The 27,424-nt window shown below is 47.8% G+C and overlaps 1 protein-coding gene across 1 annotated transcript in view; it reads right to left on the bottom strand.

Annotated features, from left to right (window-relative positions):
- Nucleotides 1–27,424, bottom strand: part of SIM2 (SIM bHLH transcription factor 2) — a 194,955-nt gene that overhangs the window by 44,896 nt on the left and 122,635 nt on the right. The window contains exon 4 of the mRNA XM_088443125.1: nucleotides 26,546–26,654. Within this exon, the coding sequence (XP_088299251.1) occupies nucleotides 26,546–26,654 (109 nt within the window). The remainder of the gene's footprint in view (nucleotides 1–26,545; nucleotides 26,655–27,424) is intronic.

A 27,424-nucleotide genomic window follows, 5' to 3' on the forward strand; every position in this document is an offset into this window, starting at 1 on the left:
TTGTGCTGTGCTGTGCTGTGCTGCTGTTGTCCATAGGGGCTGTGTCCACTACTTCAAAGTCCATAGGGGCTGGCTGGACTGTGTTGTGCAGTCAGTTGTCCACTCCAAAGTCCTGTGCAGTGTCCCAGTCCTAAAGGGGTGCTGTAGTGTTGTCCAGGGGGTGCTCTGTCCGTCAGTGCAAAATAAAAAAATATTTTTTCTGTGTTTGTGAATTGTGTGCACTGTGGCTGCACGTGCATCAACAAAGGAGCAGCGCCAAGCGTGCGCCTGTGTCCCATAAGTAAAAGGCCGGCTGGCTTGTCCGTTAAAGGGTGCTGTAACCCCCAAAGGGCACTCCAAACAAAAATAAAAAAATATTTTCTGTGTTTGTGAATTGTGTGCGCAGTAGCCGCACGTGCATCAACAAAGTAGTGCCAAGTGTGCGCCTGTGTCCCATAAATAAAGGGCCGGCTGGATTGACCGCTAAAGGGTGCTGTAACCCCCAGAGGGCACTCCAAACAAAATAAAAATATATATTTTTTTGTGTTTGTGAATTGTGTGCGCAGTAGCCGCACGTGCATCAACAAAGTAGTGCCAAGTGTGCGCCTGTGTCCCATAAATAAAGGGCCGGCTGGATTGACCGCTAAAGGGTGCTGTAACCCCCAAAGGGCACTCCAAACAAAATAAAAATATATATTTTTTTGTGTTTGTGAATTGTGTGCGCAGTAGCCGCACGTGCATCAACAAAGTAGTGCCAAGCGTGCGCCTGTGTCCCATAAATAAAGGGCCGGCTGGATTGACCGCTAAAGGGTGCTGTAACCCCCAAAGCGCACTCCAAACAAAATAAAAAAATATTTTCTGTGTTTGTGAATTGTGTGGGCTGTAGCTGCACATGCATCAACAAAGGAGCAGCGCCAAGCGTGCGCCTGTGTCCCATAAGTAAAGGGCCGGCTGGCTCATTTCTTAAAGGGTGGTGTAACCCACAAAGTGCACTAGTCTCCAACAAAAATAAAAAAATATTTTCTGTGTTTGTGTGCGCTTTAGCTGCACGTATATATCAATATAACATAAATGGAGGACCAAACTTTCTCCGATAAAAAAATTAATAGGGAAAGATCAAGAACCACTTCCTCCTAGTGCTGAAGCTGCTGCCACTAGTCATGACATAGACGATAACATGCCATCAACGTCGTCTGCCAAGGCCGATGCCCAATGTCATAGTAGAGGGCACATACAATCCCAAATGACAAAGTTCAGAAAAATGACCTTGAAAAAAAACATTTAAATCATCTGAAGAGAAACGTAAACTTGCCAATATGCCATTTACGACACGGAGTGGCAAGGAATGGCTAAGGTCTTTCCCTCTGTTCATGACTAGTGGTTCAGCATCACATGACGATGGAAGCCCTCCTCCCACTAAAAAAATCAAACGATTTAAGCTGGCAAACGCAAAGCGAAGAACTGTGCGTTCTAAGAAGATATCACAAATCCCCAAGGAGAGTCCAAGTGTGGTGGTGGTTGCGATGCCTGACCTTCCCAGCACTGGACGGGAAGAGGTGGCTCTTTCCACCATTTGCACGCCCCCTGCAAGTGCTGAAAGGAGCACCCACAGTGCACTTGCTGATATGCAAATTGAAGATGTCACTGTTGAAGTACAACAGGATGAGGATACTGGTGTAGCTGGCGCTGAGGAGGAAGTTGGCGAGGAGGATTCTGATGGTGATGTGGTTTGTTTAAATCAGGCTCTGGGGGAGACAGTTGTTGTCCGTGGGATGAAAAAGCCCATCACGGTCATGCCTGGGCAGAAGACCAAACATTCCACCTCTTTGGTCTGGCAATATTTCTATCCAAATCCGGACAACAACTGTCTTGCCATATGTACCATATGTAAAGGTGAAATAAGTAAGGGTAGGGACGTTAACCACCTAGGAACATCTTCCCTTATACGGCACCTGCAGCGCGTTCATAAAAAGTTACTGTCAAGTTCAGAAACTTTGGCTAAGACCGTAAGCAGTCCAGGGACACCTAGATCCCGTTGTCCTGTTGTATCCAAGCGCCTGCAAACCACACCGTCAACTCCCTCCTCGTCAATTTCCTCCTTAGTCAGGATAGGAAGTAGTCCTGCAGGCCATGTCACTGGCATGACTGACTCTCCTATCCGGTATTCCTCCGGAGGATCCTGCATTGCTACGCCTCCTGCTGCCGCTGTTGCTGCTGCTGGGAGTCGTTCATCATCCCAGAGAGGAAGTAGGAACACCACTACTTTTACTAAACAATTGACCCTCCAACAGTCCTTTAAGTACGACAGCAGTCATCCTGAAGCAAAACGTATAACTGAGGCCTTGACTGCTATGTTGCTGTTAGACGTGCGTCCGGTATCCGCCATTAGTGCAGTGGGATTTAGACAATTGATGGAGGTAGTGTTTCCCCGGTTCCAAATCCTGTCTAGATTCCACTTCACTAGGCAGGCGATACCGAGACTGTACAGAAACGTCAGAAAAAGTGTCCTCAGTGTCCTGAAAAATGCCGTTGTACCCAATGTCCACTTAACCACGGACATGTGGACAAGTGGAACAGGGCAGACTAAGGACTATATGACTGTGACAGCCCACTGGGTAGATGTATCACCTTACGCAGCAACAGCAGCAGCGTCACCAGTAGCAGCATCTCAGAAACGCCAGCTCGTTCCAAGGCAGGCACCGGTTTCAGTAAGAGGCACACTACCGACAACCTCTTAGAGAAACTGAGGGAAATCATCGCCCAGTGGCTTACCCCACTTAGACTCTCCTGGGGATTTGTCATATCTGATAACGCCACCAATATTGTGCGGGCATTACATCTGGGCAAATTCCAGCACGTCCCATGTTTTGCCCAGACAATAAACTTGGTGGTGAAGAATTTTCTGAAAAGCGACAGGGGCGTGCAGGAGACACTTTGGGTGGACCGAAAAATTTCTGGCCACTTTCACCATTCAGCGACTGCGTGCCGAAGACTGGAGCGCCAGCAAACACTCTTGAACCTGCCCAGCCATCACCTGAAGCAAGAGGTTGTGACGCAGTGGAACTCAACCCTCTATATGCTTCAGAGGATGGAGGAGCAGCAAAAGGCCAATCAAGCCTATACATCCACCTATGACATAGGCAAAGGAGGGGGTATGCACCTGACTCAAGCGCAGTGGAGAATGATTTCCGTGTTGTGCAAGGTTCTCCAGCCCTTCGAACTTGCCACACGTGAAGTCAGTTCAGACACTGCCAGCTTGAGTCAGGTCATTCCCCTCATCAGGATTTTGCAGAAGCAGCTGGAGAAAGTGAAGGAGGAGCTAAGACAGAGCGATTCCGCTCGGCATGTGGGACTTGTGGATGAAGCCCTTCATTCGCTTTGCCAGGATTCCAGGGTGGTCAATCTGTTGAAATCAGACCACTACATTTTGGCCACCTGGCTCGATCCTAGGTTTAATGTGTTGTCTCTCTTTCCGGCCGACACAAGCCTGCAGAGGTGCAAAGACCTGCTGGTGAAAACACTGTCAGCTGAAGCGGAACGTGACACATCAACAGCTCCTTCTTCATTTTCTCCCGCACGTGGGGCTGCCAGGAAAAAACTTCTCAAAAAAATCCTAAGCAACCTGCTGGCGGTGATGCAGGGCAGGTAGGACCAAGTTTGGACATCTGGTCCGGACTGAAGGACCTGGCAACAATTTCTGACATGTCTACTGTCACTGCATATGATACTGTCACCATTGACAGAATGGTGGAGGATTACATCGGTGACAGCATCCAAGTAGGCATGTCAGACAGTCCGTACCTGTACTGGCAGGAAAAAGAGACAATTTGGAGGCCCCTGTACAAACTGGCTCTATTTTACCTGAGTTGCCCCCCCTCCAGTGTGTACTCCGAAAGAGTGTTTAGTGCAGCCGGGAACCTTGTCAGCGAAAGGCGTAGGAGGTTGCTTCCACAAAATGTGGAGAAGATGATGAATTATCAACTCTTCCAGGTAGACCAGCCTCCAGAACGTACAGAGAGACCTGTGGTGGTGGATTCCAGCGGGGACGAGTTAATACTCTGTGAGGATGTACACAACACTGAAGAGGGTGAGGAATCGGTGGGTGAGGAGGATGAGGACGACATCTTGCCTCCGTAGAGCCAGTTTGTGCAGGGACAGATTAATTGCCAGCTTGTTTTGTGGGGGCCCAAACGAACCAATCATTTCAGCCACAGTCGTGTGGCGGACCCTGGCGCTGAAATGATTGGTTTGTTAAAGTGTGCATGTCCTGTTTATACAACATAAGGGTGGGTGGGAGGGCCCAAGGACAATTCCATCTTGCACCTCTTTTTTTTCTTTGCATTTGCATTATGTACAGTTTGGGGCCTAGTTTTTCAAACTGCCATCCTGTCTGCCACTGCAGTGCCACTAGATGGGCCACGTGTTTGTGCCGCCCACTCGTATCGCTTAGCATAGTCATCCAGCTACCTCGGTGCAACCTTTTGGACATAAAAACACTATTGTGAGGTGTGAGGTGTTCAGAATAGACTGGAAGTGAGTGGAAATTAAGGTTATTGAGGTTAATAATAGCATAGGAGCAGAAAAACCCACAAATTCTGAGATTTTAGCTGTTTTTATGCTTTTTAAAAAAAAAAATACAGATCCAAAACCCAAAACCCAGAACCCAAAACACGGAAGGGTGGTTTTGGCAAAACCAATCCAGATCCAAAACACGAAGAAAGATCCAGATCCAAAACCAAAACACAAAACACGAAAAGTGGCCGGTGCACACCCCTACCATATATGCCTGTCCCATCCATACTGCACCCTCATATACCTGTCCTATTTCTATAACACCCCTATATACCAGACCCATCCATACAGCACCCCCTTATACCTGTCCTGTCTCATCCATACAGCATCCCCATATACCTGTCCCATCCATACAGCATCCCCATATACCTGTCCCATCCATACAGCATCCCCATATACCTGTCCCCTCCATACAGCGTCCCCGTATACCTATCCCCGCCATACAGCTCCCCATATACCAGTCCCCTCCATACAGCATCCCCATATACCTGTCCCCTCCATACAGCATCCCCATATACCTGTCCCATCCATACAGCATCCCCATATACCTATCCCCTCCATACAGCATCCCCATATACCTGTCCCCTCCATACAGCACCGACATAAACCTGTCCCCTCCATACAGCATCCCCATATACCTATCCCATCCATTCACCATCCCCATTTGCCAGTCCCATCCATACAGCATCCCCATATACCTATCCCCTCCATACAGCATCCCCATATACCTGTCCCCCCATACAGCATCCCCATATACCTGTCCCATCCATACAGCATCCCCATATACCTATCCCCTCCATACAGCATCCCCGTATACCTATCCCCTCCATACAGCATCCCCATATACCTATCCCCTCCATACAGCATCCCCATATACCTGTCCCATCCATACAGCATCCCCATATACCTGTCCCATCCATACAGCATCACCATATACCTATCCCATCCATACAGCATCCCCATATACCTGTCCCATCCATACAGCATCCCCATATACCTGTCCCATCCATACAGCATCCCCATATACCTATCCCATCCATGCAGCATCCCCATATACCTGTCCCATCCATACAGCATGTCCCATCCATACAGCATCCCCATATACCCGTCCCATCCATACAGCATCCCCATATACCCGTCCCAGCCATACAGCACCCACATATACCTGTCCCATCCATACAGCATCCCCATATACCTAACCCATCCATACAGCATCCCCATATACCTGTCCCATCCATACAGCATCCCCATATACCTATCCCATCCATACAGCATCCCCATATACCTGTCCCATCCATACAGCATCCCCATATACCTGTCCCATCCATACAGCATCCCCATATACCTATACCAGCCATACAGCACCCCCATATACCCGTCCCATCCATACAGCATCCCCATATACCCATCCCATCCATACAGCATCCCCATATACCCACCCCAGCCATACAGCACCCCCATATACCCGTCCCATCCATACAGCATCCCCATATACCTGTCCCATCCATACAGCATCCCCATATACCTATCCCATCCATACAGCATCCCCATATACCTGTCCCATCCATACAGCATCCCCATATACCTGTCCCATCCATACAGCATCCCCATATACCTGTCCCATCCATACAGCACCCCCATATACCTATCCCAACCATACAGCACCCCCATATACCTGTCCCATCCATACAGCATCCCCATATACCTATCCCATCCATACAGCATCCCCATATACCTGTCCCATCCATACAGCATCCCCATATACCTGTCCCATCCATACAGCATCCCCATATACCTATCCCATCCATACAGCATCCCCATATACCTGTCCCATCCATACAGCATCCCCATATACCTGTCCCATCCATACAGCATCCCCATATACCTGTCCCATCCATACAGCATCCCCATATACCTGTCCCATCCATACAGCATCCCCATATACCTGTCCCATCCATACAGCATCCCCATATACCTATCCCATCCATACAGCATCCCCATATACCTGTCCCATCCATACAGCATCCCCATATACCTGTCCCAGCCATACAGCTCCCCATATACCTGTCCCATCCATACAGCATCCCCATATACCTGTCCCATCCATACAGCATCCCCATATACCTGTCCCATCCATACAGCATCCCCATATACCTATCCCAACCATACAGCACCCCCATATACCTGTCCCATCCATACAGCATCCCCATATACCTATCCCATCCATACAGCATCCCCATATACCTGTCCCATCCATACAGCATCCCCATATACCTGTCCCATCCATACAGCATCCCCATATACCTGTCCCATCCATACAGCATCCCCATATACCTGTCCCATCCATACAGCATCCCATATACCTGTCCCATCCATACAGCATCCCCATATACCTGTCCCAGCCATAGAGCACCCCCATATACCTATCCCAGCCATAGAGCACCCCCATATACCTATCCCAGCCATACAGCACCGCCATAAACCTGTCCCCTCCATACAGCATCCCCATATACCTATCCCATCCATTCACCATCCCCATTTGCCAGTCCCATCCATACAGCATCCCCATATACCTATCCCAGCCATACAGCTCCCCATATACCTGTCCCATCCATACAGCATCCCCATATACCTATCCCATCCATACAGCACCCCATATACCAGTCCCATTCATACAGCATCCCCATATACCAGTCCCATTCATACAGTGCCCTAAATACCAGTCCCACATATTTTAATCCATTATTCTGCATTTTGCAAAATTTCACTCCAATAATGACATGTAGTTATTAGCCTAATTAAGCTAATTGAAAACATATAATTGATCATTAGGGGGCTTGTCCCGGGGTGCTGAAACAAGGGCCTGCAGCAGACACAATGCCGATGTACTTATATCAAAAAGAAAAAGAAGAATGAGGATCTTAAGGAGCACTCCTGAAGTTTATCTGTAGCACAAATCTATATCTCAATGTATAATGTATACAATAACTTTACAACATAACCTTTATTTATTTGTTTATTAAAATACGGAGTTCATCCATAAATACATACTGGGCAAAATAGATTAAAAATATTAGTAAAAGAAATGATTAAAGGGTGAATACTGTGATTAAAATCATACATCCACTATGTATTATATTAACCAGTGCTAAAGTCACATAATTCTGTTAATAATATAACATATAGAACCATATAATCTATATCACACACTTCTTACAGTATTTTGAAATAGGATTTCCCTTTACTCTATTTCAAAATATATCCTCTCTGCTACATATGAGTTACTTGTATTGCAACATGAAAGACAATGTATCTTTAGAAAGGGATCAGTATGATCCCGACAGCGGAAGCCCGGCAGTGAGATCCCAACAGGTAAGTATTTTTTTCTATTTACTAACCTAACCCTCCCTTAGGTGTGCCTAACCCTAACCTCCCCCCCAAGTGCCTAAACCTAACCCCCCCTTCCCCGCTGCCTAATGCGAAGTCTCCCGGTGGGGGGTGCCTAACCCTAACTTCCGCCCGGGGGGGCCCTAACTTCCCCTAGCCTAACCCTAACCTCCCGGAGGGGTCGCTTCTCCCCCTCCCCCACAGCTGTCCGCGCCCAGAGCCCGGCTTGCCTTCGATCGGTAAGCCGGGTGTCGGGCTCCCGGCGTAGGTCTAATAACAGGCCATTAGACAGTTGCCAGGGTTACCGACGGTCGGCATCCCGACTGCATCCCCTTTAGAAATTATGCTGATACTATGGGCAAAATTTACTAAGCGGCGGGTTCTAAACCCTGGCTGTTTGACGGCGGTTTTGCTATCCGCAGATTTACTAAGGCCAAAACCGCTGCAAAACCGCCGTCAAAACACATACTAGAATAGAATAGAATAGAACAGGGCTGTCATTTAGAAACCGCTGCAAAACCCCCGGGGTTTAGAACCTGACATCAAATCGCCGAGGTATAGAACCCGCAGCTTACTAAATTTTGCCCTATGTCTCTTGCTGACTATATAATGCATAAATTAATTATACAATAGGTTTATTCCATCCAGCATAAACCCCAAAGAGGTATTTATAGAACTACCACTGATATACTGTAAATCTTGCTGAATATACGTATATATTTTTAACATAAACTTTCACGGTATCACGGGCATGTGAGAAGCAGTATGAAACAGCTGGTATATTCGGCTTATCTGCATTAACCCTGCGATCTCTCATCAGTCCAGAGATCTTAATTTTTCTCAGCAGTAGAGATATACTACCCTCATAGTTATATAAACCTGTCAGATATTACTCCCTATGATGTTAATCAAACATTCACTCGGACAGCAAGATAGCTGTAATCACACTTTATTCACTTCTTTTTCTAATATTTTTAATCTATTTTGCCCACTACGTATTTATGGATGAACTCTGTATTTTAATAAACAAATAAAGGTTATGTTTTAAAAATATTGTATACATTATACTTTGTGATATAGATTTGTGATACAGATAAACTTCAGGAGTGCACCTTAAAGCTGCATACACACGTAAAGATTTTCTGTCCAACCATCCAACTAGTTGATTGGTTGGAATGAAAATCTGGTAACGTATGGGAGTAACTGATGATCAGCAATTTGCTCCTAAATGCAAGAATACAGATGAAAATGGTCATTCAGACGTGTGTTAAATGTTTGATCTAAACAATTTGTTCAAACAACAGTTTTTGTCCATTTTCCGGCATTTGGGAGCAAACTTATACTATGTCTATCTTCTTGGAGACAAACACACACACACGCACGCACGCACGCACGCACGCGCACACACACACACACACACACACACACACACACACTCTCTCTCTCTCACTCTCTCTCTCTCTCCCCCCCCCCCTCATCAGGCGGCTTCCCGACTGCTTAATCTCAGCGAGGGTTAAATGAGAGGCGTCTAAATAATTTTACCGACGCCGGGGGACCGCGCCCGGCATCCCTATCAAAGTAATGCCGGGCACGGACAGCCGCGCGGGTGGGGAGGGTTAGGTTTAGGGCTCCCGCGGGGGACTTAGGGTTAGCTACCCCCCGGGAGGTTAGGGTTAGGCTAGGGGAGGGAGGGTTAAGGTTAGGCATCCCCCCCGGGGGACTTAGGTTTAGGCGGCGGAGAAAGGGGGATTAGGGTTAGGCACTGGGGGGGAAGGTTAGGGTTAGGCACCCCTAAGGGAGGGTTAGGGTTAGGGGAGGGAATTAGGTTAGTCTATACTTACCTTAGGGACGATCAGGATTTTCACCAATGTCGGGCAGCCGCTGTTGGGATTCCGGACGTAAGTCCGGCTGTAAATTATACTGATTCCGGATGTATGCATTTTTAGAAGTAAAACATGTTTTGTGGTAAATCAAACTTGTTATTGAAGAATAAAACGTGATGCATTAACTAATAAAAGTTTAATGAAACAGCTCACTGCTGCTTACCAAGAGCTGCAGCAGCCAGGCACCCCAGCACCCAACCAGTGTTCACTGACAGCAGCACCAGTGGCAGTGAGTCAGGGGTGGGACAGTGCTGCAGCTGATTGGCTGACCAGAGTGTCTGTCACTTTGTCAGCCACCACCCCGAGCAGCAGCATTCACGGAGCAGTAGTAGCCCAGTCAGTGTTTGTACTCTCTTCTTAAGTTGTGATTGACTATAAAACAAGGAGAGAGTCAGCTGGCAGCCCAAAGCAGTGACAGCACCACACAGTGTCACACAGCAGTGACAGCACCACACAGTGTCACACAGCAGTGACAGCACCACACAGTGTCACACAGCAGTGACAGCACCACACAATGTCACACAGCAGTGACAGCACCACACAGCAGTGACAGCACCACACAATGTCACACAGCAGTGACAGCACCACACAATGTCACACAGCAGTGACAGCACCACAAAGCGTCACAAAGCGTCACAAAGCATTGACAGCACCACACAGCGGTGACAGCAGAACACAGCGTCACACAGCAGTGACAGCACCACAGTGTCACGCAGCAGTGACAGCACCACACAGTGTCACGCAGCAGTGACAGCACCACACAGCAGTGATAGCACCACAGTGTCACGCAGCAGTGACAGCACCACACAGTGTCACACAGCAGTGACAGCACCACACAGTGTCACGCAGCAGTGACAGCACCACACAATGTCACACAGCAGTGACAGCACCACACAGTATCACACAGCAGTGACAGCACCACACAGTGTCACGCAGCAGTGACAGCACCACACAGCAGTGACCGCACTACACAGTGTCACGCAGCAGTGACCGCACCACACAATGTCACACAGCTGTGACAGCACCACACAGTGTCACGCAGCAGTGACAGCACCACACAGTGTCACGCAGCAGTGACAGCACCACACAGCAGTGACAGCACCACACAATGTCACACAGCAGTGACAGCACCACACAGTGTCACGCAGCAGTGACAGCACCACACAGCAGTGACAGCACCACACAGCATCACACAGCAGTGACAGCACCACACAGCGTCACAAAGCAGTGACAGCACCACACAGCGTCACAAAGCGTCACACAGCAGTGACAGCACCACACAGCGCCACACAGCAGTGACAGCACCACACAGTGTCACACAGCAGTGACAGCACCAAACAATGTCACACAGCAGTGACAGCACCATACAGCGTCACACAGCAGTGACAGCACCACACAGCGTCACACAGCAGTGACAGCACCACACAGCGTCACACAGCAGTGACAGCACCACACCATGTCACACAGCAGTGACAGCACCACACAGCAGTGACAGCACCACACCATGTCACACAGCAGTGACAGCACCACACAGTGTCACACAGCAGTGACAGCACCACACAGTGTCACACAGCAGTGACAGCACCACACAATGTCACACAGCAGTGACAGCACCACACAGTGTCACACAGCAGTGACAGCACCCAGGGCCAGATTAAGGGCAGGGCAACAGGGGCGGTCGTCCTGGGGCCCCCACACATAGGGGGCCCCCACACATAGGGGGCCCCCACACATAGGGGGCCCCCACACACTGCCCCCATCCCCATAATAAACAATTTTTTAAACTCTTTTAATGGTGCCGAGGCCCGCAATTAGGCCCCGCCGCTCCTGCAATTTGGCTCCGCCCCCTTTTCAAACTGACCGGGCTACCTCCTTTATCGGCTCCTCTGCTCCTGTCCTTTCTTCTCCGCGAACACACATGGTGGCCGGGGCCTGGGATCTGCTTCTTCTGCTCTGTCAGTGGATGCAGTGAGCACCATGGAGGGAGCACAAGCAGTACACTGCAGCTGGAAGGTAGGGGGGTGCCTGGGTGCTGGTAGTGTAGGAGGGGTGTGTTTTTAGTGCAGTAGGGGGGTGTCTGTGCGTTTTTAGTGTAGTTGGGGGGTGTTTGTTTTTAGTGTAGTGGGGGGGTGTCTGTGTTTTTAGTGTAGTTGGGGGGTGTCTGTTTTAAGTGTAGTTGGGGGGTGTCAGTTTTTAGTGTGGTGGGGGGGGTGTCTGTTTTTAGTGTAGTGGGGGGGTGTCTGTGTTTTTAGTGTAGGAGGTGGTGTCTGAGTGCTGGTAGTGTATTAGGGTGTGACTGGGTGCTGGTAGTGTAGTAGGGGGGTGTCTGAGTGCTGGTAGTGTAGTAGGGGGGTGTCTGGGTGTTGGTAGTGTAGTAGAGGGTGTCTGGGTGCTGTTAGTGTAGTAGGGGGATGTCTGTGTTTTTAGTGTAGGAGGGGCGTGTCTGGGTGTTGGTAGTGTAGTAGGGGGGTGTCTGGGTGCTGGTAGTGTAGTAGGGGGATGTCTGTGTTTTTAGTGTAGGAGGGGCGTGTCTGGGTGTTGGTAGTGTAGTAGGGGGGTATCTGGCTTTTTAGTGTAGGAGGGGCGTGTCTGGGTGTTGGTAGTGTAGTAGGGGGGTGTCTGGGTGCTGTTAGTGTAGTAGGGGGATGTCTGTGTTTTTAGTGTAGGAGGGGCGTGTCTGGGTGTTGGTAGTGTAGTAGGGGGGTATCTGTGTTTTTAGTGTAGGAGGGGCGTGTCTGGGTGCTGGTAGTGTAGTAGGGGGGTGTCTGGGTGCTGGTAGTGTAGTAGAGGGTGTCTGGGTGCTGTTAGTGTAGTAGGGGGATGTCTGTGTTTTTAGTGTAGGAGGGGGTGTCCGGGTGCTGGTAGTGTAGTAGAGGGTGTCTGGGTGCTGTTAGTGTAGTAGGGGGATGTCTGTGTTTTTAGTGTAGGAGGGGCGTGTCTGGGTGTTGGTAGTGTAGTAGGGGGGTGTCTGGGTACTGGTAGTGTAGTAGAGGGTGTCTGGGTGCTGTTAGTGTAGTAGGGGGATGTCTGTGTTTTTAGAGTAGGAGGGGCGTATCTGGCTGTTGGTAGTGTAGTAGGGGGGTGTCTGGGTGCTGGTAGTGTAGTAGGGGGATGTCTGTGTTTTTAGTGTAGGAGGGGCGTGTCTGGGTGCTGTTAGTGTAGTAGGGGGATGTCTGTGTTTTTAGTGTAGGAGGGGCGTGTCTGGCTGTTGGTAGTGTAGTAGGGGGGTGTCTGGGTGCTGGTAGTGTAGTACGGGGATGTCTGTGTTTTTAGTGTAGGAGGGGCGTGTCTGGGTGATGGTAGTGTAGTAGGGGGGGTGTCTGTGTGTATTTATTGTTGGAGGAGGTGTCTGAGTGCTGGTAGTGTACTAGGGGGTGACTGGGTGCTGGTAGAGTAGTAGGTGGGTGTCTGTGTGTATTTAGTGTAGGAGGGAGTGTCTGAGTGCTGGTAGTGTAGTAGGGGGTGTCTGGGTGCTGGTAGTGTAGTAGGGGGGTATCTGTGTTTTTTAGTGTAGGAGGGGCGTGTCTGGGTGTTGGTAGTGTAGTAGGGGGGTGTCTGGGTGCTGATAGTGTAGTAGGGGGATGTCTGTGTTTTTAGTGTAGGAGGGGCGTGTCTGGGTGTTGGTAGTGTAGTAGGGGGGTGTCTGGGTGCTGTTAGTGTACCGTAGTAGGGGGATGTCTGTGTTTTTAGTGTAGGAGGGGCGTGTCTGGGTGTTGGTAGTGTAGTAGGGGGGTGTCTGGGTGCTGTTAGTGTAGTAGGTGGATGTCTGTGTTTTTAGTGTAGTAGGGGGGTGTCTGGGTGCTGGTAGTGTAGTAGAGGGTGTCTGGGTGCTGTTAGTGTAGTAGGGGGATGTCTGTGTTTTTAGTGTAGTGGGGGGGTGTCTGGGTGCTGGTAGTGTAGTAGAGGGTGTCTGGGTGCTGTTAGTGTAGTAGGGGGATGTCTGTGTTTTTAGTGTAGGAGGGGGTGTCTGGGTGCTGGTAGTGTATTAGAGGGTGTCTGGGTGCTGTTAGTGTAGTAGGGGGATGTCTGTGTTTTTAGTGTAGGAGGGGCGTGTCTGGGTGTTGGTAGTGTAGTAGGGGGGTGTCTGGGTGCTGGTAGTGTAGGAGGGGCGTGTCTGGGTGTTGGTAGTGTAGTAGGGGGGTATCTGTGTTTTTAGTGTAGGAGGGGCGTGTCTGGGTGTTGGTAGTGTAGTAGGGGGGTGTCTGGGTGCTGATAGTGTAGTAGGAGGATGTCTGTGTTTTTAGTGTAGGAGGGGCGTGTCTGGGTGTTGGTAGTGTAGTAGGGGGGTGTCTGGGTGCTATTAGTGTACCGTAGTAGGGGGATGTCTGTGTTTTTAGTGTAGGAGGGGCGTGTCTGGGTGTTGGTAGTGTAGTAGGGGGGTGTCTGGGTGCTGTTAATGTAGTAGGGGGATGTCTGTGTTTTTAGTGTAGTAGGGGGGTGTCTGTTTGCTGGTAGTGTAGTAGAGGGTGTCTGGGTTCTGTTAGTGTAGTAGGGGGATGTCTGTGTTTTTAGTGTAGGAGGGGGTGTCTGGGTGCTGGTAGTGTAGTAGAGGGTGTCTGGGTGCTGTTAGTGTAGTAGGGGGATGTCTGTGTTTTTAGTGTAGGAGGGGCGTGTCTGGGTGTTGGTAGTGTAGTAGGGGGGTGTCTGGGTGCTGGTAGTGTAGTAGAGGGTGTCTGGGTGCTGTTAGTGTAGTAGGGGGATGTCTGTGTTTTTAGTGTAGGAGGGGCGTGTCTGGGTGTTGGTAGTGTAGTAGGGGGGTGTCTGGGTGCTGTTAGTGTAGTAGGGGGATGTCTGTGTTTTTAGTGTAGTAGGGGGGTGTCTGGGTGCTGGTAGTGTAGTAGAGGGTGTCTGGGTGCTGTTAGTGTAGTAGGGAGATGTCTGTTTTTAGTGTAGGAGGGGGTGTCTGGGTGCTGGTAGTGTAGTAGAGAGTGTCTGGGTGCTGTTAGTGTAGTAGGGGGATGTCTGTGTTTTTAGTGTAGGAGGGGCGTGTCTGGGTGTTGGTAGTGTAGTAGGGGGGTGTCTGGGTACTGGTAGTGTAGTAGAGGGTGTCTGGGTGCTGTTAGTGTAGTAGGGGGATGTCTGTGTTTTTAGTGTAGGAGGGGCGTGTCTGGTTGTTGGTAGTGTAGTAGGGGGGTGTCTGGGTGCTGGTAGTGTAGTAGAGGGATGTCTGTGTTTTTAGTGTAGGAGGGGCGTGTCTGGGTGTTGGTAGTGTAGTAGGGGGGTATCTGTGTTTTTAGTGTAGGAGGGGCGTGTCTGGGTGTTGGTAGTGTAGTAGGGGGGTGTCTGGGTGCTGATAGTGTAGTAGGGGGATGTCTGTGTTTTTAGTGTAGGAGGGGCGTGTCTGGGTGTTGGTAGTGTAGTAGGGGGGTGTCTGGGTGCTGTTAGTGTACCGTAGTAGGGGGATGTTCTGTGTTTTTAGTGTAGGAGGGGCGTGTCTGGGTTTTGGTAGTGTAGTAGGGGGGTGTCTGGGTGCTGTTAGTGTAGTAGGGGGATGTCTGTGTTTTTAGTGTAGTAGGGGGGTGTCTGGGTGCTGGTAGTGTAGTAGAGGGTGTCTGGGTGCTGTTAGTGTAGTAGGGGGATGTCTGTGTTTTTAGTGTAGGAGGGGGTGTCTGGGTGCTGGTAGTGTAGTAGAGGGTGTCTGGGTGTTGGTAGTGTAGTAGGGGGATGTCTGTGTTTTTAGTGTAGGAGGGGCCTGTCTGGGTGTTGGTAGTGTAGTAGGGGGGTGTCTGGGCACTGGTAGTGTAGTAGAAGTTGTCTGGGTGCTGTTAGTGTAGTAGGGGGATGTCTGTGTTTTTAGTGTAGGAGGGGCGTGTCTGGGTGTTGGTAGTGTAGTAGGGGGGTGTCTGGGTGCTGGTAGTGTAGTAGAGGGTGTCTGGGTGCTGTTAGTGTAGTAGGGGGATGTCTGTGTTTTTAGTGTAGGAGGGGCGTGTCTGGGTGTTGGTAGTGTAGTAGGGGGGTGTCTTGGTGTTGGTAGTGTAGGAGTGTTTTTATGTGTGTTAAAATATATATATGCGTGTGTGTGCATTATGTATATATATATATATATATATATATATCTATATAGCCATCACTCTGGCACTCACGGGTTGCACAGGTAACTGAGCCGGGTGCCCTCCACAGTCGGCCTCTAACAGCAGGGCAAACTGAACATATTGAACGCAGGGCGGTACTTCGTAATAAGCATGTCCAAAAACTAAAGGTAGTTTTGCAACGTTTCAGCGCTTAATTCCGCGCTTTCGTCAAGCATACAAGACAAACGGGTTTGTCTTGTATGCTTGACGAAAGCGCGGAAACGTTGCAAAACTACCTTCTGTTTTTGGACATGTTTATTACGGAGTGCCGCCCTGCGTTCAATATATATATATATATGCAAATGGATATGTGTCGATTGGAATTTGAGTTGCTGGCACCAGGGTACTTTTAATTCTATCTAAGGGAGTGCCGACCTAATGGAACTTGTTTTATATATATATATATTATGATTTTCAACTTTTATTGATAGGGGCCCCCACATGTTTGTTGCCCAGGGGCCCCCACAGACCTTAATCTGGCCCTGACAGTACCACACAATGTCACACTGCAGTGACAGCACCACACAGCGTCACACAGCAGTGACAGCACCACAGTGTCACACAGCAGTGACAGCTCCACACAGCGTCACACAGCAGTGACAGCACTACACAATGTCACACAGCAGTGACAGCACCACACAATGTCACACAGCAGTGACAGCACCACACAGCAGTGACAGCACCACACAGCGTCACACAGCAGTGACAGCACCACACAGTGTCACACAGCAGTGACAGCACCACACAATGTCACACAGCAGTGACAGCACCACACAGTGTCACACAGCAGTGACAGCACCACACAGTGTCACACAGCAGTGACAGCACCACACAGCAGTGACAGCACCACACCATGTCACACAGCAGTGACAGCACCACACAGTGTCACACAGCAGTGACAGCACCACACAATGTCGCACAGCAGTGACAGCACCACACAATGTCACACAGCAGTGACAGCACCACACAGTGCCACAAATAAAAAAAACATTTGAAAAGCAGGGAAAACCATCGGGGGAGAAATCTAACACAGGCGTGCCAGTGCGTTGGGATGCCGTTGCAGGGGCGTGCATAAATTAGTCACTGTGATATCATACGCTGCCTGAGGCCTCATAGCGTGTGCTGAAGTAAGCAATTCCTGAGTGAGGTCTGACCTGCCTTACCTGTGCATATGGGTCCAATGTTACTCCATGTTACAGATTGTTTCGCTATGTTGCCCTAGTATACGGGTGTGAGTAAGGGGAAGTGGGCGTCCTTATGTTAGGCTGCGATCACAATGCGAATGCAAATATTTACATATCACCAGTGATATTAGCAACTGTGCTGCGTGTGTATTAGCAGAATAGCGATCCGTAGCGAATCAGGCCCTAAGTGGGGACCTGGGCTCTCAGAAACCTACGTGTGCCATTGGCCTCAATGCCTTTTGTAGTACACTGAGCCTGCACACCCCATGTGCATGCCTATACTTGCAGGTATTACTCATTTGCTGTTATATTTTTATATTTTGTTATGTTTATAGAATATTATATACAATATATTTATGTACTAAAAAAAACCCCTCCCCCTTCATTCTAACCTTCTAGTGCCAAGCTCCTCTTTATACAGGGTGTATGGAGTCATTTATCTTTGTATGTTTTTTATTCCTATTATGTAGTTTGTAAAGTAGTTATAAAACATTTGCTGTTTCTTAAAAAATTGGCATGAAATCTGTTTCATAATACTGTATAATAGTGAATGTTGTTAATGTGCAATAGGAGCCCCTTTGCTATGTATTAATCCTTAACATGCCATCAATTCCACCAATTCCATCTCCAGACCCTTCTTCAACTCTGACCCCTCCCGCCTGTGTCTGTGATGTTCAATATCCCAACCATTTGGTTATTCCCATTTTAGCATAGCTGCTCATCATAACCATCTCATGATGACAAACAATAACTCTCCTGATAATCACCCAATAACAACTTCACAGCATTATACATTATATACAGGTTGAGTCTCCCATATCCAAAATGCTGGGGGCCAGGGGTATTTTGGTTATTGGATTTTTCTGTATTTTGGAATATGTGCATCCCATAATGAGAGATCTCGGGAATGGGACCCAAATCTACACACAGAATGCATTTATGTTTCATAGACATCTTATACACACAGCCTGCAGGTCATTTTATACAATATTTGTAATACTTTTGTGCCTAAAACAAAGTTTGTGTACACGGAACCATCCAACAGCAAAGGTGTCACTATCTCAGTCATGCTAAAAATATTCCGTATTTCAGAATATTTGGATATGGGAGACTCAACCTGCACAACCAAAAATGTATCACTATACAGAGGGAAGGAAAAAGGCACCCAGGGGTGCACTAGCCACATAAAGAGAAGAAAAACTGAGGACGTCCCAAAAAGTACCATATTAAAGATGAAAATAATGAATGTAATTCTAGGGACAATCTATACCATGTTGTGTCACTGCAGAGGAGCCGGCATCTTGGTGTCACCCCGGGTGCGTGCCACACCCCCCTCATGACGCCGTGATGTATCCAGCACTCGCCTCAACTAGTGCCTGGCCTGCGCAACGACTGGAAGAGCTGAAGGAGGATGCACTGAAATCTTGAAAAAAAAGAGAGGGAGAGGAAGAGAGAGGAGAAAAGAGGAAGAACCAAAGGAGAGGAAGAGAAACAGACGCAGACACACAGCGATAGGAGAGCTAAATGCGGCATACTTACCTACTCTCCCGATTTGGCCGGGATCCTCTCAAAAAATCGGGAGCTGCTCCCAGCCCCCTAAAATGTAGGTAAACCTGCCGCCCAGCAGCGGACCCCCGCGAGTCCCATACAAATTCCTGCAGCGGGGGGACCGATGATGCGATTCGCGCTGATTCACGTCATCATGACCCCGCCCCATGCTTCACAATGCCGAAAATCTCAGCTTTGTGTAACGGGGGCAGAGCCAAAATGATGCAATCCCGTGGCCACACCCCCACTCCGCCCTCATTGCCAGGTAGTATCCCTGCCCTCTATCGCTCCACACCCCCACTGTTTGTCCGCCGTGGCCGTTCCCTCCCGGAGGGGGCTGCCAGAATGTCGGCCAGCCTGAAATGCGATAAAAGAGCTAGAAAGAGGAAGAATGAAGAGAGATCGGAGGCAAGAGGGACAGAATAGTGAGAGAAGAACAAAGAACGTTTTAGAAAAAGTGGAGTGAAAGAGGGAGAGAGAGAAGGGAAATAGGGGAGGAGAGCTGAAATGAGAGAGCCGGAGAGTTAACAACAATTTTGTTTTCCCATATTAGTGGGTGCAGGCAGTGCTGGAACTGCAGTAGTTGCAGATGGTGCAGTGGGTATAGGAAAAGACAGGGGCTCATAGTCACTGCACCCCTTGTCTGTAGGTGAGATCCGGTCTCAGCATAATCTCATTGTTCTGCGAGTACACAATGGCATACTCAGGAATCAGTGCTCTAGCCAGTTTTTCTTAACTAATGCTGGCCACACACATGGCGATCTGCCCACGATCAGCCGATGTGTACGATTTGTGTACGATTTCCCTTGAAACTCTCCCTGGCAGCTCTGCACACGACCAGCACACAATTTGGTGTCCAATCTTCATACGATCTCTCCTGCATCCAGACTTTCACAGTGCATCGCCTCCTAGATTGTCAGATCTGCCCTACTGCACGGCAGATCTGACGATGCGATGTGCGACCAGCGGGGACGCGCATCGCATCGTGATCGTGAGTGGGGACTCACGATTTACTGAGGATTTGGCCATATTTTACACGATCTGTCGTTCCAATGTGTCGGAATCGTCCAGATCGGGTAAAATATCGCTATGTGTGTGGCCAGCTTAAGACACAATCCAATTATACGCGATGCCCTCGCGGGTGCGAGTCATTGTGACAACGGCTGCACTTGATGGCAGCCTGAACTCGCTCAAAACTGTGCGCTGCCCCATAGGGCCACGTACAAAATTGAGTGAGTTCAGCCTGAAAGAGGACCGCAAGGGGTGCGGGATGTGGTGCCGGCGTTTTGAACGCCGTGGCAAAGGCAAAAGGCACCCTATTCACACCCCTCACGGCTAATTGGATTTTTACATACAGCTGAGGATTATTATTATTAATAATAATAACCAATAAAGACATAAAAAAGTACCATAAATACTAGTAATTGTAATTTTTTGGACAACCTTGCAATAAATTGTTTCTTTGTATGTAACGTGTACCTTAGAGTTCCCTGGCAAGAAAATCTAACTCTCATATAAAATTACCTCAAGTTGTGTTTTCAGTTCTATATTGAAGTAAATGCCACATAGAAACGACCCCTGATATTACCGAAAAATGCTCAGGCAGAGTTATATGAACTTGAGGGAGTCGAACCAGAGGGAACTCACTTTCTTTCTTGTGGTGGAACCGACCGCAGTTAAAATACTTAAGTAATGGGTATAGAAAGTCTGTCTTGAACAGAATGAATAGTGTGACACAAGCAGATTGGATTTTTGAACTGGGAGAGGATGGAGAGATCAGGAATAATTTCTATCACATTATCCATGAGCGCAGGCAGCTGTTTCTAATAGTCCACCTGAGAAACTGGAGTCCTAGGGCCTTGTCGCGGCCTTTGATATCGAAAAGGCCTCATTGCGTCTATTCCTGTGTTTTATTTCCCTGTTGGATTACATTTTTCATAATGGGAATTTCTGCCATATTCAGTATTTCACGCAGCTGGACTGGACATGCTGAGATACACATTTATAAGATGATAGTAGGCCAGGGCCTTGAGTGGTTCTGTGAGGGAAGAATGATGGTGGCCATTTTGTTATTGCCAGCCTGGTAGCTCAGTAATGGGACTAGGCAAAGTATAGTATGTGACAAGGGTGGCTGGTTTAATCCAAATGGTTTTTTAAAAAAAAAAAAAACACTTTTTTTTTTTTATTATGCTGTGACTACAGACACAACACTGGTCTTTATCTGAGTAAGCTGAACCAATGCAGTAAAATCACGCACACTACAAAGATACAGGGAGGATGAACCAGATAAGAGAGGTGCTAAACCTGCATTGCATCAAGCTAAGACTTCTCCCCCATCAATCCCATAGGGCAGGAAAAAAAACACAGCTAACATTCTCAATCTTAAGAGTAAACACCAACACATAAAACAGGCAATACATAGAGAAACACTTCATGGTTTAATCTCTACGTTTACCTTTGTATTTCAATTCAAAACCTTCAGTCTTATTGAGATGAGTGCTACAAAGAAAGACTTAGGGCCTGATTCAGCAAGGAACGCACGGATGCAGACGCAAGCACCCGTCCGCTGCGAGTATATGCTAATAAATGCATAGGCACGCAGAATAAGCAGTCGCCTAGCAAAACACAATACCTCCCACTTCCCTTAATGTGCGTTCTGTTATACCACGCAAGACAGCGGAAACATCGGTAACATCGAGAACCATTGAACATATTAGTGGTTGACCTGACTCCACGCAGGATGTGTGCCGCTTCCTGCGTACAACTAGGCATCAGGCTACGGCTGTCTCCGCAAGAGCTTAATTATGTACGCCCCTAAAACGCCGTCCAAACACACAGGCACGCCTGCGTTTGCCCGTCCTCCCCAACAAAATGGCACTTCCTGTCAATCACTCTTCTCTGGGTCTGCGTTGCCTCTGCACACACAGTACCCATCGCAATAGCTAGTTCACGCACTGCGATGCATATGCATGCGCAGAGCTAAAACATCGGCCGAGTGCGTGCGTTCTCTCCTGTGCGTTCCTTGCTCAATCAAGCCCTTAGTCTCTGCTGTGTCAAAAGTATCAACTTATGAATGGTGGATGAGCAAAAAAAAAGCGCAATTGAAAAAAAGTTAACCCCAATGTATTTCCCATTAGTTTACAACTTCTGACTGCTCAGTATCTTCAGCTAGTGTAGAAAGATTTTTTTTCTTCTTTCAGTTTAGTTCATTCGAAGCTTTGAAACAGATTGGGGACTGAAAAGGCCTCTAAACTAGTGTTTTTATTCAAAATGTTTACTGCCAGTTCTAATGCTTAACTCCTCTTTTATTGTGTTTGTGTGTTTCTCTGAAATCTGCCCGTGAGTAGGAGGCGTGACCTAGTGACGCGATTCTGTGAGACTCGCGAAATATTGACCCGTGAGGGGGCGGGGCTTAATGATGTAACCCATCTGACCACACCCCCAACACCTCCCACCTGCTTCTCCTCCCCAGGCTTCTCCCGGAGAGGAAGATTCCAATGTCGGCAAGTATGCCCTGCACCCATTATAAATAAGCCCCTGTTTTTTGTACAGACAACAACATAACATTACATATGTACCTAATTACATAATTGTAGTGCTCAAATGACCTGATTATGAATAGAATACTGAGGGGAGAGGGCCCTACTGTATGTGTGAAATTTTATTCATAGCTCCCAACATTTTAAAATTAAGAGCCACGTCACTAACAACCCTAGATCTGCCACTGGAATATTTTTCAAGGGTATTTACCATTGTAAGGTCACAGAGACATGGGGTCCATTAAGGGCCCATCTTGACGATCAGTAAAAAGTAAAGCGATAGCCTAACTCGCAGATTTGGACCCAGCTGCGCAAGTGCAGAGCAGCAAAGTTGAGATGGACATCACGGTCACTACAGCCCACCAGAGAGGGATTGCAAGATCCATGTGGCTGGGTTTCCTCCATAGGGAACCTCGAGCTAATGCTATGTAAATGTGAGCTACCACAGGCAAGTTCTGCAAAGGTAAGCTTTTCGGAGATGGTTGAATAGCTGCCATCCCCATAGAAACCTAAGGGAATGATTGCTCCAAACACTGTTGCTAGCAAAGCACCTTGATAAGTTGAAAAATTCAGCATAAAACATAATTCTGCCTTACAAGTGCGGAGATAGCAATTTTCAGAGTTTTTAAGGACAGATTGGGTGAGATACGCCAATGAATCATTTCAATTGAAACATGGACCCAACTTTGTAGTTGGAATATAGAGGTAACTACTACATTTATCTATGTTTTCTACACAAAATCAGCCTTTTTTTTTTCATAAATAATGTTCTAAACTCGCCGTTACCACAATCTAATAGTCACTCGGATAAACTGTGAGTCACCTGGGTGTGGATTAACAGATAGACGGTAAAAAGGTCGACAGTGTCTAGATAGACACCAGATATTAGACAGTTAATAGGTCGACTGGGACAAAAGATTGACATACTAAAGGTTGACATGTAAGAAGGTCGACAGGGTCAAAAGGTCGTCATGAAAATGGTTTACACATGATTTTTTTTAGCCCTAATCTTCACCCTAACCCTCCCCTTGGTGCCTAACCCTATCCCTCCCTCCTGGTGCCTAACCATAACTGTTGGGGTAGGTGCCTAACTCTAACTGTCCCTTCTAGTGCCTAACCCTAGCCCTCCTAATCATAACCCTCCCTCCTGGTGCTTAACCCTAAACATCAGGGTAAGTGCCTAACCCTAACCCTCCGGTATGTGCCTAACGCTAACCAAAATGTTTTTTTTTTGTTTTTTTACTTCATGTTTCGACCATTTTTTATGTTGATCATTTTCATGGCAACCATTTGACACTGTCGACCTTCTAACATGTCAACCTTTGTCCCAGTCGACCTATTGACTGTCTAACATCTGGTGTCTATCTAGACATTGTCAACCTTTTTATTGTATATCTATAGTCCAGAACCCGAGTGACCTGGGGCTTCCTCCTGCCACCATACTAATATCAGCTGTTCCCACAGTGTGATGGTTTCTCTATTGGCCCATGAGTTATCTGGGGCTTTCTCCTTCCACCATTGTAATATCAGCCATTCCTACTGTCTAAAGGTCAGTCTGATGAGCTGTGAGTTTATTGTATATCTATAGTCCAGAACCCGAGTGACCTGGGGCTTCCTCCTGCCACCATACTAATATCAGCCCTTCCCACAGTCTGATGGTGTCTCTGATGGCCTGTGAGTTACCTTGGACTTCCTCCTTCCAGCATTCTAATATCATCCATTCCCGTTGTCTAGTGATCTTTCTGATGTGATGGTCTGTAAGTAACTTGCAGCTTCCTCCTTCCACCATTCTAATCTCAACCATCCCCGCAGTCTAAAGATCTTTCTGATGACCTGTGAGTATCCTGGGGCTTCCTCCTTCCACCATTCTAAAATCAGCTGTTCACATGGACTGATGGTTCCTCTGATGAACGGTGAGTCACCTGGGGCTTCCTCCTTGCAACATTCTAATAACAGCCATTCCTGCAGTCTGATGATCTATCTGATTAACTCTGAGTTACCTGGGACTTCCTCCTTCCACCATTCTTATATCAGCCCTTCCCATGGTCTGATGGTCTCTGTGATGAACCATGAGTAACCTGGGGCACATTCTAATATCAGCCATTCCCGCGGGTCTGATGGTGTTTTTTATTATCTGTGAGTATCCTGAGGCTTACTCCCTCCATCATTCTAATATCAGCCCTTCCCATGGTCTGATGAACTGTGAGTAACTTGAGGCTTCCTCCTTCCAACAATCAGTCATTCCTGCAGTTTGATAGTCTCTCAGATGGCTTATGAATAACTTGTAGTTTCCTCCTTCTACTATTCTTATATCAGCCATTCCAGTGGTCAGATGGTCTCACTGATTGCCTATGAATAACCTGGGGATTCCTCCTTCCACCATTCTAATATCAGCCTTTCACACTGTCTGATGGTCTCTCTGATGAACTGTGAGTTACATGGTGCTTCCTCCTTCCACCATTCTACTATCATCCCTGCCTGTGGTCTAATGGATTCTCTGATGGCCTGTGAGTTACCTGGGGCTTCATCATTCTACCAATGTATTATCATCCATTCCCACAGTCTGATGGTCACTCTGATGGCCTGTGACTAATCTGGGGCTTCATCCTTCCACCATTTTAATATCAGCCCTTCCCATGGTCTGATGGTCTCTCTGATGGCCTGTGAGTTACCTGGGGCTTCTTTCTTCCACCATTCTAACATCAACCCTTCCCACAGTCTGATGGTCTAACTGATGAACTATGAGTAATCTGGGGCTTTCTCCTTCCACCATTCTAATATTAGCCATTCCTGTGGTCTGATAGTCTCTCTGATGAACTGTGAATTACATGGTGCTTCCTCTTTCCACCATTTTAATATCAGATGTTCCCATGGTCTGATGGTCTCTATGATGAACTGTGAGTAACCTGAGACTTCCTTCTTCCACCATTCTAATAACAGCCATTCCTGCGGTCTGTTGGTCTCTCTGATGAAGTTTGAGATACCTGGTGCTCCCTTCCCAACATTCTAATATTAGCTATTCCAGTGGTCTGATGGGCTTACTGTTGGCCTATGCATTACCTAGGGCTTACCCCATCCACCATTCTAATATCAGCCTTTCCTGTGGACTGAGAATCTTGAGATCTGAAAATGGAGGAGAATATCTAAACAAAGATGTGGAATCTTCCTATACAAGCATGGAATTAGGAAACAAAGGACAACTGCATATATGCCAGAGCGAATGGTGTAAGTAAGCGTGCAAATCACACATTAGTGTGGAGAGCCTTGTATTCTAAAAGCAGGCCTAAACAAGTGTTTTTTGGGGGAAGCAGTGTCCTCAGTAGTCTATCTGAAGAATTGTGCTCCCACAGTTGCCTTAAAAGACAAAGTACCAATGGAAGTGTGGTCAGGAGGAAAATCAAGTGTCAAACATCCTAGAGTTTTTGGGAGTACTGCCTATGTACCCAAACACAAAGAAAGACGCAACCTAGATTCAAAGTCAATGAAGTGTATCATGATTGGTTACTGCCATCAGAGTAAAGGATACAGACTCTGGAATCCAAATACATCAGACAGTGTGAAAGCTTGTCTTGTCAAGAGAAGCTATATTACAAGAAACAGCACCACTTAAAGAAACGTTGGAGTTGGAAATGCTGTACAAGTATGTGTCACTGAATATGCCAGCAGCTGGAGACATATCTGAACCAGAGGCTACCAGTGTGGACATTCAAACACAGACAAAAACTTCTGTGAGATCAAATAATGGAAAGCCACCAAGGAGATGATATGAGGAATTTGCAAATATTGCACTCAGTGAACCTAAAGATATCCAAAGTCAAGGAATTACTGGTGTGAATGAAAATCAACGATAGACAAGGAGATGGAGTCACAATGACACCACTTTTATTTAGGCCATGCCCCTTTTTGACCAAGCGCGGGGTGTGTGTGCAGGGGTATCTAGAGTGCGCACCGGGTGTCACCAGACCTGGTGACACCTCTGAATGGCTAGTTAATAAATCTCCCCCTAGAGCAGAGTTTCCCAAACGCGGTCCTCAAGGCAACAGTTCAGGTTTTAGCGATATCCATGGTTGAGCACAGGTGACTTAATTAGTAGCTCAGTCAATTTGATTTAACACTTGTGCTCAACCATAAAACCTAAACTGTTGGGGAGCCTTGAGGACCACGTTTGGGAACCTCTGCCCTATGCAACCTGAGGCTTCCCAAAGACCAGGACAATCAGAAGATTCTGGACAGACAGAGGCTGTCTAATGTTAAATGTTAAACACTTAATACAGAATGAGCTGTTTAGATGTTTCAACGCTCAGTGCTGGCTCAAACCTCAATATACAGATATCCTGCTGTGTAATAAATACTCTAACACAAGCACTGGGTAAGAAAAGTACCTTGGAGTAAGTGCGGGTGTAGGGGCTGGTGAGCTGTCAGTACTGCCGTCATCTCATCATGATCTGAAGGATGGATATACTCATAGATGCTATTTCCGGTTAGTTCCACCTGCGGGGAGAAAATATATAGTGGTAGGAGACAATACACTACATACACGTAATGTTTACATCATTAAATAACCATGTACTCAATACCAGGCAACAATAACCTATAGACATTGTACCATAGGAATTTGCCTTTACACCGACTTACATGTTCACACATTTCCCATACTCATATAGGTCAATCCTATTAGGTGCGAATTGCGGGGTGCGAGGTGCGAGTCGCGATTTTCACTTTGAATTCGCCTAGCGAATTCATTTTGCAATCCAATTAGTAACTCGCACTGAAACAGTCAGACTGAGGGCCTGATTCAGACCCGCTCGCAAGCGCTGAGCGATCGCAAGCGGGTCGATGTTGCCCAAGTGCACATGCGCACGAGGGAGCCGGCTCCGTCGTGCGCATGCGCAAGACCCGAATAACGACGGCCAAGCCATCGTTATGGGTCTCGCACCAAAGGGGGCGTGCTGTCGATGGTGATTGACAGCACGCCCAGTTTGGTGGGCGTGCCAGGGGCATGGCTGCTTAGACGGAGGCGTTCCCATGGGAACGCCTACCGCCTGGGGCCGGCCCCACTGACATCACTAGTGATGTCAGTGGGAGTGCTTTTGGCTCTAATAGAGCCAAAAGCACTCCAGGGCTTGCGGCAGCGAGACCCTACCGCAGGGTCTCGTCGCAAGCCCGATGGTCGCGATGGTCAAGACCATCATTTTGGCCGCTCGCTATCGCTGTGGGTGGCCACCCACAGCTATGCGAGCGGCCAGGAGGCCGCTCCAAAA

This window comes from Taudactylus pleione, unplaced genomic scaffold (genome assembly GCF_031769625.1).
Source record: "Taudactylus pleione unplaced genomic scaffold, aTauple2 ptg000327l, whole genome shotgun sequence".
NCBI classification, from domain to species: domain Eukaryota; kingdom Metazoa; phylum Chordata; class Amphibia; order Anura; family Myobatrachidae; genus Taudactylus; species Taudactylus pleione.